Genomic DNA, 14951 nt, shown 5'->3' on the forward strand with positions numbered 1-14951 from the left:
GGTGACTGGGCTGGCAGGGGTGAGCAGTTAGGGGCAACGGCAGTCGGACATCCCCTGAGGGGTCCCAGATTAGAGAGGGTGCAGGCTGGGCTGAGGGACACCCCAACCCCCACCCCCCGTGCACGAATTTCGTGCACCAGGCCTCTAGTATATATATATAAAATGACATACTGTTAGACTGAAAAAAGCAAACTGCTTAACGGTCCCAGTGGTTACTGGTGGGTAAGAAGCCAAGACAGGGGAATTGGTGAACATTCACTCTTGATTTTGTGTATTTGTTTATTGTATTGGCTGCTTTATATATTCTAGGATGTTTAGCAGCATCCCTGGCTTCTCCTCACTAAATGCCAACAGCAACACTCCTCCTTTCCCAGTTCTGACAACCAAAAATGTCTCAAATCTGCCAATGTCCCCTGAAGGGCAAAACTGCCGCCCACTGGGAATCACTGACTAAGCAGAAGAGCTACTGCAACTGGAATTCAAGTTACAGCAAGCCTACATAACTTTTAAGTTAAAAATACTAATAAATTATTAAAAATGTGCTTTGATTAATAAATCAGCTTAAATTTTATAATGTGATGTTTCACCTCAAAGATCCATACTTTGTACACTCACTTCCAAGTACTCCAATCAAAGCATGGAATGAAACAAAGAAAGAGAGGAGAAACCACAACAGGTGCCTCGGAGAGGTACTGCCCTGTCTGGCCCTCCCTTTACTGCCCCTCTAGACACTCTGCCCCCAGCACTCAAGGGCTTAGAGCTCCATTCAGTCCCTGCCGCCAGGGCCCACCATGGCTGAGCACCCAGGCCTGCCCTACCTTTTTGTTTTTATTGTGGCAAAACATTTATAACATAACTTTTACAGTTTTAAATGTACAGTTCAGTGGCATTAAGTACATTCACGTTGTGCATCATCACCACTATCTGTCCAGAACTTTTCTCAAACTTCCCAAACAGAAATTCTGTACCATTAACTTTTAACTTCCTATCTCCCTCCTCCCTCCAACTCCTGGCACCACCATTACACTTTCTGTCTTTATGAATTTGACTATCTTAGGTACCTGATAGGAGTGGAATTATAGTATTTGTCCTTTTGTGACAGGTGTATTTCACGTCACATAATGCCTTCAAGGTCTAGCCATTTGTAACGTGTGTTAAAGCTGGAGAATATTCCATTTTGTGTATAAACTACATTTTATCTCTTCATCCTTCAATGGACACTGGGGCTGCCTTTACCTTTTGCCCATTGTGAATACACTGCTAGGAATATGGGTGCAAAATTACCTGTCTGAATCCCTGCTTTCAGTTCTTTTGAGTGTACACCCAGCAGTGGAATTGCTAGATTATATGGTAATTCTATTTCCTGCCCCACCTTTGAACCTCTTTCTTCACTTTTTCCCCTCAATCAAAACATACTCATCATCTCTTATTCTGTGGGAAGCTGCTGTCAGAAAGTTTCACTTGGAAAGCATCTGATCATGACAATGTATTCACAGATAACAAGGCTTAGCATATCACCCCTCCCAGGGACATCTGCATTTTAGAAAAAGGAATGACTGCATCAAATGGTGGGTTTTCAAAGCAGCAACAGGCCAGGGGGTGGGATGGGGCACATCTGAAGCAAGACCTCTCAGGAACTCTCATTACACGATTTCTAGTTTTCTCCTTTCTCACTCCCTAAATGTAGACTCCTCCCTCTTGCCTGTCCCAAGTCCTGTCCTCATGTACCTTCTCTGCTGTATTTAATTTATCAACAAGCAACACCCTATTGTAAACCCCCTCAATTCTCTCCCTGGGGGTTCCTCTCACCAGGCAGGGAAGCCAGGTGATCCTCATCCAGCGATCTGGACCACCCAACAGAATCTCCTTTCTCTCCTAGGCCTCTCCCTCTCCCTAGGTTTCCAGTGTCTTTATGGCCCTGCAGTCTTTCCATGTTCAAGGGTTTGGCGCATCTCCAGCTTGTTTATACCTTCACCAAGTCCCACTTACTAGGTGTACCAGTTAATAATGCGGATTTTTTTTCAATAGATGGAGTTACACATATGTTGATATATATGCGATTTGATATGTATGCTATTTTGTTGTATTGACAGCAAGCTTCAAACCTTCATATGTCAAATTTGCTGAAGGTGTTAACATCATAGATATTTTTACGCTTAAAAATGTCGAATTTCATGCCAAAAAAAGAGCATTTGTGGGAAGTTTTAATTCATTACTTTATTTTGAAGAAAAAGTTATTGTATACTTCGGGAAGCTTATGGTGAACATGCTCCATCTCAAGATACTTGTGAATGCTGGCTTAAACGCTTTAAAAGTGATAATTTCAATGTGAAAGACAAAGAACATCCAGGTCAACCGAAAAAGTTCGAAGACCAACAATTACAAGCATTATTGGATGAAGATGCATGTCAAACTCAAATACAACTTGCAGAAAGATTAAACATTGCTCAGCAAACAATATCCGATGGTTTACAAGCAATGGGAAGTATTTTAAAGGAAGGAAAATGGGTACCACATCATCTGAACGAAAGACAAATGGAAAACCAAAATGTCATCAGTAAAATGCTGCTTCAACGGCATGAAAGAAAGTGTTTTTTGCATCAAATTGTGACTGGTGATGAAAAGTGGATTTATTTTGAGAATCCCAAATGCACAAAATCATGGGTTGATCCAGGTGAACCATCAACATCGACTGCAAGGCCAAATCGCTTCGGAAAGAAGACAATGCTCTGCGTTTGTTGGGATCAGGAAGGTGTGGTGTATTATGAGCTTCTAAAACCAGGTGAAACCATTAATACTGTCACTACCAACAACAAATAATCAACTTGAACCACTCTTTGATTGTGAAATGACCAGAATGTGCCAGAAGACACGGCAAAGCAATTTTGCCTCATGATAGTGCACCATCACACACTTCAAAACCAGTTAAAGACACATTAAAAGATCTTGCCTGGGAAATATTAACCCACCCGCTGTATTCACCAGACCTTGCTCCTTCAGATTGCCACTTGTTCCGATCGATGGCACACGCACTTTCTGAGCAGCACTTCAAAACATACAAAGAAGTGGAAAATTGGGTCTCTGAATGGTTTGCCTCAAACAAGCAAAGTTCTATTGGGACAGTATCCACAAATGACCTGAAAGATGGGGAAATGTGTAGCTAGCGATGGGCATTACTTTGAATAAAGCACTTTTGATGTTTCTCTTGAAATCATCATGTTTTCTTTGATTACAAAATCCGCATTATTAACCTGTACACCTAGTACTCTGCATGCAGAACAGTTCCTCCTCTCGTCCTCTCTTCCACGCCATCCCAGTGGACTGACGTACTCAGGCCTGCCCACTACCTCCCTGGTCCCACTGCCCCACTTGCTGCATCTGCAGTCTGTGCTTAAGTGTGCCAAGGTTCTCCACTGCCTACGAAATGAAATGACAATTCCTCAGCTTAACTCTCAGCTTGACTCCAAATCACCTTTGCAGCTTTACCTCCCACTGCTCCCCTTAATGCACTCTCATCAAACTGAATCAAGTTTAGTTGGCTGAACACAGCTTGAAATACTTCACCTGAGCCTCTGTGCACCCTGGTTCCTCTACTCAGCTGCCTCTCTGATTCTCCCCCAAATACTTTTCCCCTGAACTCCCACTGCATTTTATCTGCTCCGTAGCCACAGGGCATCTCAATTTGAACGTGTCTCTAAGAACTCTTGCTTTTAATAGCTGTAAAAACTGCCTTCTTACCCTAGCCGGTTTGGCTCAGTGGATAGAGCGTGGGCCCGCAGACTGAAGGGTTCCAGGTTTGATTCCATCCAAGGGCACATACCTGGATTGTAGGATCGATCCCCAGCCCTGGTCAGGGTGCATAAAGAAGGCAACTAATCGATGTGTCTCTCTCACATTAATGTTTCTGTCTCTTCCCCTCCCTTCCACTCTCTCTAAAAATCAATGGAAAAATATCCTTGAGTGAAGATTAACAAAAAATAAAAAACACCAAAAAAAACCCCGTCTTTTTCACTTCCCTGCTCATCCTTACTGGCCATCAACTTGAGAGTTGAGGTACCCAACCTCCCAGACCTTCCTTCAGAGTGGAGTACACTATTGTTTTTGCCCCATGACCATTACACATACTGACACTCTAGCTGGAACATCCCACCAACACATACACTTAATTGCTCCTCCTCCTTCAGGAGCCTTAAGGAGCCACCTTTGACTGCATTTCCCTTTTACAGTCTCCCAGTGCTTAACACAATTATAAATATACATGTATTTTATTACTTTATTAAACTTATCCAATTATTTGCTCTTCACCCCATACCTAGAGGGAAACACTGTGCCTGTAATGTTCACTATTTTATCTCCAGTGCCCAGCAATATATATGGTACATAATAGAGGCTAAAAGAATGTATTTATTAAATTTATTAAAACATTTTGCTCTTTGTAGCTTAGTCTATTTGCTGAAGAGACTGGAGAAGGTTCTCATGAAGCTTACACTTAATCCAACCTCCCCCATTTCCCCTCTCTGCCCCCCTCTCTCTTCTTCTCTTTTTTAAAAAAACACATTTTTATTTATTGCAGAGAGGAAGGGAGAGGGAGATAGAGATAAAAACATCAATGATGCGAGAGAATCATTAATCAGCTGCCTCCTGCACACCCCACTGGGGACCGAGCGCACAACCTGTGCATGACCTGGTTCATAGGTCAACGCTCAACCACTGGGCCATGCCCGCCGGGTTCTCTTTCTTTCTTAAGAAAGGAGAGAGAGATAGGGAAGAAGGAGCTCTGAGAACCAATGCAAGGAACAAAAAAAAATTTTTTTAAAGAAAACTGTCAAAAATAAGGGACAATACTGCATTCATGAAATAAGAATAGGATTTTTTTTAAGGAAACTATCACAGAACTCTTTCCTGTAAATAAAAATTAAGCTAGCCAAAACAAAAAATTCAAGAGAATAAATGGAATATAAAGTTGAGGAAATTTCTCAGAAAGTAGAAAAAAAGACTAAATTGATAACAATGATAATAATATTTAGAACCTACAATATCTAGCAATTACCATGTGCCAGGCACTAAATTAAGCCTCACACTACCCTATGAGGAAGGTACTATTATTATTCTCAAAATAGAAAATAGGAAACCTAACAAATTAAAGGACCAATCTAGAAAATTTAACAACTGACTAAAATCTTTTACTTTCATTAAAAAAACCCACACACAACAAACAGAATAATGCAGTGAGTGGAAAAGAAATGATCACAAATCCCAGAACTGAAAGATCAAGGAACATAAGGGGTAGAACTCTTATCTTTTAGAAATCCATGTGCAAACATTTACAACAGAAATTATATGATATCTTGGATTCCTAGAGGAGAATATAGGGTGTAGGTGGGGAGGCAGATGAAGTAAGACCAGCAGGATTTTTGTATGGCATATTAATTTTGATATACTCATTAATTCATGAGTGGAGATGCCAACTATACACTTAGTGATGAAGTCAGGCTGAAGACAAAACTTCAAATATCAACAGCATTTAAAGGCATGAGGCTAGATGAGATCATGAGGTTAGAAGATTGAAGAGAGCAGAGGACCAAAACAGGGCCTTATAGCCCTTTAACATTTAAAGATCGAAGAGCAGATATTTTACTTTTCAGTTGTGATAGAACCACAGGGTAATATACATTTTAAAACACAATATATTGTTAGGAATGTATATTTAAAGGGTAACGAGCTCTTGACTTATGTGCAGTACCTGAGAAAGCTTTTGTCATGTTTACCACTGAAAGTACATGCTACGGGAGAAAATGTTTTTTTTTTCACGTAAATTAATGGTGATCTGTGAGTTATAATTGCTTGAAAAGATTTTTTGGACTCAGTACACAGGGAGAAAAGGTGACAGAAGAGAGTGATCAAGTTCACTAGTTCCCAGAGATGTTAAACAAGGTGACACTTCTTAAAGCTTAAAAAGTTTGACTATAAAAAGATATGGAAAAAAGAACTCTCCTCTGCTGCTGAAATATAAATTAGTAAAACCTCTGTAGAGAGCAATTTTGCAATTCTAGAATAACTTAAATCCAGCTATTCCACTCTGCATATATAACTGTCCTAAAGAAACCACTTGACGTGTGCAAGAGTGAAGGTACTGTTAGTAACAGCAAAAACTGGAAATAGCCTAAATGCTCATCAATGGGGGAAACAAAAATAAAATATGATACATCCATATAATGGAATACCATCCACTAGTTAAAGTACATATTTATCATTGAGTATATTTCAAAAGTACAACGATACATGGTACAAAGATACTGAATGGTGTATATAATATAATACCATTTATACAAATTTTAAGATTCATGATACTGGTTTCCTCTAGGGAGGTTGAGAGAGAAGGGAATGGAATTGGAAAGGTATGTTAAAGGAGATTCAAGTTTAGTAATAATATTTTATAATATAAAAACTGAGGCAAATATAACAAAATATCAAATTTTATTGGTTCTAGGCAATAGGTACATAGTCTCTACTATATTATCCTGTGTACTTTTAACTTTGCAATTGGGGAAAAAAAGAGGCTATGCATACAGTGCTCTATTCCTAGGTGGGGTAGAGGAGAGAAGGCACAATAAGCAAAATGTTTTCTGATGTTGATTCAGTAACGAAAATAATGAAAAATTTTAAAATAAGTTTCTCATGGTCAACTGAACATGCATCTTTTCAGCATGAATATGAAAATAGGGAATAAACATGAAACTTTCAAAGCTGGCTGTAAAAGGCAAGAGTATTTACTTGAGTTTTCAAAATGACAGATAAGCCCAACCTGTGTGGCTCAGTGGTGAGCACTGACCTATAAACCAGGAGGTCACAGTTCGATTCCTGGCCAGGGTACATGCCTAGTTTATAGGCTCAATCTCCAGTAAGGGGTTGCAGGAGGCAGCCAATCGGTGATTCTCTCTCACCATTGAAGTTTCCATCTCTCTCTCCCTCTCCCTTCCTCTCTGAAATCAATAAAAATATATATTTTAAAAAATGACATAAGATTAAACTATTTCTTCATGGTACTGAACACTTGGCTCATTCAAAGGCATAGAGAGAAGTGATATATCCAGTATTTAAAGGGCCTAAATACATTACTCTAGGGTTGAAATAACAGTTTTTAAAAGCTAAGAAGACGTACCCTGACTGGTTTGGCTCAAGTGGATAGAGCATCGGCCTGCAGACTGAAGGGTCCCAGGTTTGATTCCAGTCAAGGGCATGTACCTTGGTTGCGGGCACATACCCACTAGGGAGTGTGCAGGAGGCAGCTGATTGATGTTTCTCTCTCATCGATGTTTCTAACTCTCTATCTCTCTCCCTTCCTCTCTGTAAAAAATCAATAAAATATATTTTTAAAAAATGTTAAGAAGATGTGGTACAATGAGTTTGTCATATTTTTACTCTTTCCCAACCCATGATTATTTTCCTCAGTATCTGGAGAAAGAAATTGATGATGTAGACATTATGCATATTTAAAAGCTACATCCAAGTGTTAAATTAAAATTGAATGTAAAGAAATACCTTCAGAACTAAATACAATCAAATAATGGATTAGGTACTAATTTGGAACCAGCCTTTACAGTGAAAATTCAGTCTTCTAACTTTTGAGTGTGATGCACTCTTCAATGCAGTATCTGACAGAGAGCTGACAATACTCTTTAGTGAAAAATTTCTCCATAATTTCTGAGCCCATACTAAGTATAAATTTCTGACAGTCACTTGCTGCCATTCTCAGCAACTATAGTTCTGCATCAGGATGTCTTCATTTAACAGAAATTAAGTAAGAACAGAAACTAACTGGATGCAAAGTTTAACTATGACTCAACTCTCAGGTCACTCTATAACACTGTTCACATGAGGAAATACATTCTAACTTTCTTTTTAATATATCTTTATTGATTTCAGAGAGAAAGGGAGAGATAGACACATCAAAGATGAGAGAGAACCATTGATTGGCTGCCTCCTGCACTCCCCCTACCGGAAGCTGAGCCCGAAACCCAAGCATGTGCCCTGATCAGGAATTGAACTGTGACCTCCTGGTTCATAGGTCGATGCTCAACCACTGAGCCACACCGGCCGGGCACATTCTAACTTTTAAACAAAGCAGTTTTATGTGTAGACTGCCATTACTTCAACAACACTAGCAAAAAGAAAAGTAACAATAAAATGATAGTAATATTTTGCATTTTATATAACACCCAAACTAAGACAATGATAAAAAGTAAATATCAAAGCCCTGGCTGGGTGGCTAAGTTGGCTGGAGCTTCATCCCATGCACCCAAAGGTTGCAGGTTCAATTCCCGGTCAGGGTACATGCCTGGGTTGTGGGTTCGATCCTAGTTGGGGGGTATACAGGAGGAAACAAATAAATGTTTCTCTCTCGCGCTCGCTTTCTTCCTCTTTCTCTAAAGTCAATGCACATATCCTCAGGTGAGGACAAAAAAATAAAAATAACATGAAAAAAAAAATCAGAGCTGAGACTGTTCTTCCTATTCATGGAAACCAGTACTGATAACTCCAAGAGCATCAGCATTAACTAAGTGGCCGTAGGTAACGGCCTTCTTACCGAGCTGGTTCTTCATCCCCATGAGCACAGAGTTCATGTGAGCTTTGGATGCATAGAGCTTGCTTACAGCCTTCCTTGACCTGATCATTTCCTTGGCCAGCACCACACAGACGTCTTTCTGACCCTTCTTGGCAGCATCTTTCACAGATCGTTTCACTTTTTCTTCTTCTCTTTGAATATCTAAATTTAAAGCACAACACAAAACAACAAAAAATTAAGGGTAAACCAGGAGATTTATTGGTACTCAAATCTGTTCTTATTGTGATCTAAATATGTCTGTTAAATAGGAAAACAGGAGAATATAAACAAAAGTAAGCTAATTAATGTGTTGGGCATTTGTTATTTCCAGATACAACGTTAAAGTAATTTAAGAGTAAAAGTAAAAGTTGCCCGGCCAGTGTGGCTCAGTAGTTGAGTGTCAACCTGTGAACCAGAGGTTACGGTTTGATACCCGCACATGCCCAGGTTGTGGGTTCAATCCTCAGTGTGGGGCATGCAGGAGGCAGCTGATCAATGATTCTCTCTCATCATTGGTGTTTCTGTCTTTCCTTCTCCCTTCCTCTCTAAAATCAATAAAAACATATTTTAAAAAGTCTAGCAAATTTTTCATTTCAATTATTATTCCTTTAAGCTGCTGCATTTCTTTTTGGCTTCATTGTTTTCTATCTCTTTAGTGATATTCCCATTTTGTCCATACATACTTTTCTTAATTTTGTCCACATCTTATTTTATACCTCGTTAAGACAGCTGTTTTAGTCTTTGTTTAGTAAATATGTCATCTAGTCTTTCTCATGAACATTTTCTGCTCATTTACTTACTGTTGAATGGACAATACTTTAGGTTTCTTTGTATGCCTTGTGATTTTTTTTGTTGGTGTTGTTGTTGAAAATGGGACATTTGAATCATCACATAACTCTGAAAATCAGGTGCTCCCACTTCCCCAGGATTTGCTATTTTTTAAAATTTTTATTGTATTAGGGTGCCTGTGCTGAGATTCAGCTTGAGGTGTAAACTTAGACTTCTCAGGTCTTTTCAGAGCCTGCATCCTTCCCTGGGCATGCACAGTGACTTTCTTCTATATCCTCCTTTTTATGTGGTTGCTTTGAATCTTAGTCATTGATGTTAAAATGTAAAATGGTACAGTCCTGTGGAAAATGCTACAAAATTCTTCAAATTCTTCAAAACACTATCTTCTTCAAAATCTCAATACAGAATTACTATTTGACCCATTTCTGGAGTATAGAAAAGAATTTGTAAAAAGAATTTATACACAAAAGAATTTAAAGCAGGGACTCAAACAGATAATTGTACACACATGTTCATAACAGCATATTCACGACAGCCAAAAGGTAGAAATAACCCAGATGTCCATTGACAGATCAAAAAACAAAATGAAGTACAGACATACAATAGAATATCATTCAGTTTTAAAAAGGAAATTCTGATATATGTTATTACATGGATGAATCTTAAAAGCCTTATGGCAAATAAAACAACCCAGATTCAAAGAAAAATATTGTTTGATTCTACTTTTATGAGGTAACATAACAGTTAAATTATAGAGACAGAAGATAGAACAGTGATTACGAGGGAATGTCGGAGAGAGAGAAATGGAGAGTTATCGCTTAATGGTACAGAGTTCGGTATGGGATGAAAGATTAGTTCTGGAGATAAACAGTGGTGATGGTTACACAGCAATGTGAATAGACTTAAGGTTACTGAACTGTATACTTAATAGTTAAAATGGTCAATTTTATGTTATGTATATTTTACTGTAAGAAATAAAGCAGCAACAAGAGTATTATGATCCATTTATAAACAAGTGCTTGTGTATAGCTGCAACTATAGACAGAAACATATCTGGAAAAGATGATCACCAACATGCTCTCTCTAGACGGTAGGATTTCAGGGTGGTTTTAACTTTCTTATTTATACTTTTCTGCCTCAATAATAATAATAATAATAATATGTATATTATTACCTTTCTAGTTGGTGGGGGTGGGGGGGGCAGGCTGTGTTCATCTGAGAGAGGCAACATGAATGATCTAAACTGTGATATGCCTTGGTACGGTTTTGTGTTGATCCTGTTTGAAGAATTGCTTGTTTCTGTGTGTTTGCAGTATTCATCAGTTATCATTTTATCTGGTCCTTTCCTGACTCCTCTCCTTCTGAGACTCAAATTATATGTTGGACCACTTGATATTGTTCCACAGGTTCGTTTTTTTTAAAAAACGTTTTCCTCTCGTCCAGCCAGCGTAGCTCAGTGGTTTAGCATCGTCCTATGAACCAGGAGGTCATGGTTCGATTCCCGGTCAAGGCACATGCCTGGGTTGCAGGCTTGGTCCCCAGTGTGGGGTGTGCAGAAGGCAGCTGGTTGATGATTTTCTCTCATCATTGATGTTTCTATCTCTCTCTCTTTTCTTCTCTGCAATCAATAAAAATACATTTTTTTAAAAAAATTTTTTTTCCTCTCTGTACTATAGTTTTGAAAGTTTGCACTGGTATCTTCAATTTCACTGATCTTGTTTTCTGTAGTGTCTAATCTGCTTATTAAACCTGTTCAGCTGAAACCGGTTTGGCTCAGTGGATAGAGCGTCGGCCTGCGGACTCAAGGGTCCCAGGTTCGATTCCGGTCAAGGGCATGTACCTTGGTTGCGGGTGCATCCCCAGTAGGGGGTGTGCAAGAGGCGGCTGATCAATGTTTCTCTCTCATCGGTGTTTCTAACTCTCTATCCCTCTCTCTTCCTCTCTGTAAAAAATCAATAAAATATATTTAAAAAAAAAAACAAAAACCTGTTCAGTGACATTTTTATTTTATTTTTCTTTATTTCAGACTAGAGGCCCAGTGCATGAAATTCGTGCACTTTAGGGGGTGAGGGTGTTCCTCAGCCTGGCCTGCACCCTCTCGCAGTCTGGGAGCCCTTGGGGATGTCCAACTGCAGGCTTAGGGGAGCAGGCCTTAGCCAGCAGTCAGACATCCTTAGCGCTGCCACGGAGGCAGGAGAGGCTCCCGCCACCACTGCTGCACTCACTAGATGTGAGCCCGGCTCAGGGCTTCTGGCTGAGCACACTGATTACCAGGGGGCAGCTCCTGCATTGAGCATCTTCCCCCTGGTGGTCAGTGCGTGTCATAGCGACTGGTCGTTCTGCCGTTCAGTTGATTTGCATATTAGCCTTTTATTATATAGGATCTTTTATTTTTAGAAGTTCCACTTTGCTCTTTTCTTTCTTTTCTTATTTTATATATATATATGTGTATATATATATATATATATATATATATATATATATATATATATTTGTATTTATTTCAGAGAGAAAGGAAGAAGAGAAATAGAAGCATCAATGATGAGAATCATTGATTGGCTGCCTCCTAAACACCCCCCACTGGGGATCAAGCCAGCAACCCAGGCATATGCCTTTGACTGGAATCGAACCCAGGACCCTTCAGTAAACAGGCCAACGCTCTATCCACTGAGCCAATCCAGCTAGGGCACACTTTGCTCTTTTCTATATCTTCTATTTATCTCATTATGTTCACGCTTTCCTTTAAGTTCCTCAACAAATTTATAATAGCTGAATAAAATTCTTGTCTGCTTTCGATCATTACTGTGTTTTTTTTAGTCTATTTATATTTCTTTTTTTAAAATATTTTATTGATTTTTTACAGAGAGGAAGGGAGAGGGATAGAGAGTTAGAAACATCGATGAGAGAGAAACATTGATCAGCTGCCTCCTGCACACCCTCTACAGGGGATGTGCCCGCAACCAAGGCACATGCCCTTGACCAGAATCGAACCCAGGACCCCTCAGTCCACAGGCCGATGCTCCATCCACTGAGCCAAACCGCTTAGGGCTCTATTTATATTTCTTGATTTTGATTCCCACTTTCCTGCTTCTTCCCAGAAATTGCTAAGTGTCTAAATTTTTTGTTCTTCTTTTAAAGAGCAGCCTCACTTGGAAGACACTTAAATTGCCTGCAGATCAGCTTTCAAGACTTGAATCTAAGCTCTGTTGGTATGGACTTATGGTGGCCTTTAATCTAGGGCTATTTAGCCTTAATTTTAAGGCATGGCCCTTCTGGGGTCTCTATTAACTGTACTAGATGTTCAAAAAGGTCTCATTACTGTGTGGGATCAGAACTCTACCATCTCTCAATTCTTTGTTAGTGCTGGGACTTGTTTAGCCTATAGCTTCCTAGTAGTTTGTTCTGTTCTCAGTAATTTTCTTTGACCAACCACTTGAAATCTCATTCTAAGTATGCAGGGAACAGTATTCAGCTAGAGACTCAATGAGACCCCATGCAGATGTTTGGGGCTCTTTATCTGGACAATGCCCTTCTCTCTGATACACTGACCCACAAAGTCCAGCCACTGCAGCTTCCCTGATCCCTGATCTGTTTCCTGAACTCAGTGAGACCACCATGCTCTGTTTAGAACCCCCTTCCATGTACTATGTATGATCCAGAGAGTTGCTCCAGGCAGAAAATCAGGGACATACTAGTACTTATCAGGGCGCTTTCTCTTTGTTTCCCTTCTATCAGTGATCAAAATTCTGCATTGCCAGCTGTCCAATGTTTGCAAACAGACATTTCATAGACTTCCTGTTCTTTATTTACTATGAGTGCGAGTCTGAATCCCTCACTCTATCGTGGCTGGGAATGAAATTCCCCTCTCTGATTCTTTTTTTAAGAAAGATATTGGGATATCTTCATGGTATTAATTTTACTCCCATCATGAAAGCGTTAAAAATCATAAAAGTTTTAAATGTCATTATCTCTTTGCAAGTCACCTTACTTTTAAGTGGTACTTAACAACAATTTACTTATAAATATATTTTCCTCAATTTACAGCCATGCTTGGAGTAGTGAAAATGGAATTGCATTCCTTACTTATGTAAGTTTATTTAATTTGCATTCCATAAAATCATTTCTTTAAAGTAGAGTTTTCTTTAGTTCTTTATTATTAATGGCTTAAAACAACGCATTTATTCTTCTATAATTCTGCTGGTTAGGAGTCTAAAAAAAAAATCAATGTGTTGGAGGATTGTGTTTCTTCTGGAAGTTTCATGGGAGAATCCACTTCCCTGTCTTTTCTAGCTTCTAGAGGCCAACTGTGTTCTTTGGCGCATGGTCTGTTCCTCCATGTTCAAAATACATCACTCCAACACCTGGTACTGTGGTCACATCTTACTTTCCTCAACATATTGCCTCCCTCTTATAAGGACCTTTGTGATTACATTGGGCCCACCCAGATAGCCCTGGATTATATCCCCACTCCAAGAGCCTTAATTTAAGCACATCTGCACATTCCCTTTTGCCATGTAAGGTAACCTATTCCCAGGTTGTGGGGATTAAAATGTGGACATCTTTGGGAGGACATTATTCTGTCTACCACAGTATGTGAGCATCTGCTTTGTTCCCAACACTGAGCTCTAGAAAATCAGAAATGAATGAACATGACCCCTCTCCCTTGAAGAGCTGAATTCCAGGCCAGAGGAAGATTTAGTTCTAACAAAATATAAAGTTTCTTTGAGTTCATCAGAGTTAGTTCTTCTTATAATTATTAGAAAGCAAAATAGGATAGTTAGAACAATTATAAATAATTTAAGAATCAACTATGTTTTGAAGCAGCTTATTTTTATGAACTAATGCAAAATACACTAAGAGAGTGAGGGAACAGGAGACATAAAATGATAATTTACCTCTTATTTGCCTGTCAACAACTCTCATTTCCTTTCTTATCTTCAATGACCACTCATTGACCTGGGAAAGATTTTAGAAAAGGAATTATAAGAGAAGCCAACCTTCTAACTCACCAAATTTTAAAGAATTTTATATTAATTCTATATTTATTCCAGTACAATATAAATAAAGCCATTTTCAAAAAAGAGTTTTAGGGCAAATTCCATTTTTCATCTATTTAATCACAGTACATAGAAGTCCCAAGCTATTCAAAGATTCTTATCTGAAGGTAGGCAGTAAAAAGCATTTTATACAAGATCTCAGAGAGAGTTCAGTACCCTGCAGGTACATAAAGATTTTTCAAGAGTTGCATGGGTAGATAGGTTTTAAGATATTTTCAACTACTACAGATAATTATTTCAAACACTGCTCTGCCTGTGTCACGAGAGTTCACCTTTTCCTTTTCCCTTTTAACAATGCTTTTTCATTTCACAAAAGAAAGATAGTCCTCTAACCTATGTCTCTTATTACCTTGAATATATTTCCCTGAGAGGCAAAATCTCTAAAGCTGTAAATATAAGGGCAACTGGAAGTACTGGTGTAAGTGCTGAGGCAGTAGTGAAAATGATGGACTCAAATGATTATCAAATTCTTATGCAAGTATAAAGTGTTTTCCAATTCT

General features: G+C 38.9%; 1 protein-coding gene across 4 annotated transcripts in view; it reads right to left on the minus strand.

Annotated features, from left to right (window-relative positions):
- CHMP3 (charged multivesicular body protein 3) overlaps positions 1-14951 on the minus strand; it is a 47842-nt gene that overhangs the window by 15699 nt on the left and 17192 nt on the right. For 3 of the 4 annotated variants that reach the window (XM_008155921.3, XM_054728231.1, XM_054728230.1), the window contains exons 2-3: positions 14290-14350; positions 8588-8767 (exon numbers count right to left, since the gene is read on the minus strand). In XM_008155921.3, coding sequence (XP_008154143.1) covers positions 8588-8767; positions 14290-14350 — 241 coding nt within the window. The remainder of the gene's footprint in view (positions 1-8587; positions 8768-14289; positions 14351-14951) is intronic. The other variant, XM_028131805.2, reaches the window with a different exon arrangement.

This window comes from Eptesicus fuscus, chromosome 16 (assembly GCF_027574615.1).
Source record: "Eptesicus fuscus isolate TK198812 chromosome 16, DD_ASM_mEF_20220401, whole genome shotgun sequence".
NCBI lineage: Eukaryota > Metazoa > Chordata > Mammalia > Chiroptera > Vespertilionidae > Eptesicus > Eptesicus fuscus.